Genomic DNA, 447 nt, shown 5'->3' with positions numbered 1-447 from the left:
TTTTTAGACCACTTTTGACCATTTTGGGGCCATTTTTAACCATTTTGGGGCCATTTTGGGGCAAATAAGGGCGATTTTGGGGCCGCTGGGTACCTTGGCGTGGCCGTGCTTGCCAGTCTTGGAGGTGGACATCTCGACGATCTTACAGGGGCGGCCCTTGAGCACCACGAAGCCGTTCTTACGCAGAGCTGAGCACTGCATGGGGAACGTGGCCGAGGCGCCCGCGTCGCCGGTCTCGAAGTCCAGGTCGTCCGCCATGCTGCCGAGCGCCGCTGCGGGGGGAGGAAGGGGTCAGAGAGACCCCAAAATGGAGGGTGGGGGGAAAAGGGAGGGTCTACGGGGAGATCAGTGGGGTGAGGGATGGGGGGAGCCAATGGGGGACCTCAGTTTCAATGGGGGAAGCCAATGGGAAACCTCAATGGGGAACCTCAATGGGGAACCTCAATG

At 59.7% G+C, this 447-nt stretch overlaps 1 protein-coding gene across 1 annotated transcript; it reads right to left on the bottom strand.

The window, feature by feature from the left end:
- Nucleotides 1-3: 3 nt before the first annotated feature.
- LOC104916307 (eukaryotic translation initiation factor 5A-1-like) lies at nt 4-297 on the bottom strand. Its single transcript, XM_010727358.1, has one exon. It carries the CDS (start codon nt 256-258, stop codon nt 4-6), a length of 255 nt encoding a protein of 84 aa, XP_010725660.1. The 5' UTR covers nt 259-297.
- Between the last annotated feature and the right edge of the window lie 150 nt (nt 298-447).

The sequence above is a fragment of the Meleagris gallopavo genome, unplaced genomic scaffold (assembly GCF_000146605.3).
Source record: "Meleagris gallopavo isolate NT-WF06-2002-E0010 breed Aviagen turkey brand Nicholas breeding stock unplaced genomic scaffold, Turkey_5.1 ChrUn_random_7180001881477, whole genome shotgun sequence".
In the NCBI taxonomy this organism is placed as follows: domain Eukaryota; kingdom Metazoa; phylum Chordata; class Aves; order Galliformes; family Phasianidae; genus Meleagris; species Meleagris gallopavo.
This window is presented reverse-complemented; position numbering and strand designations above follow the sequence as displayed.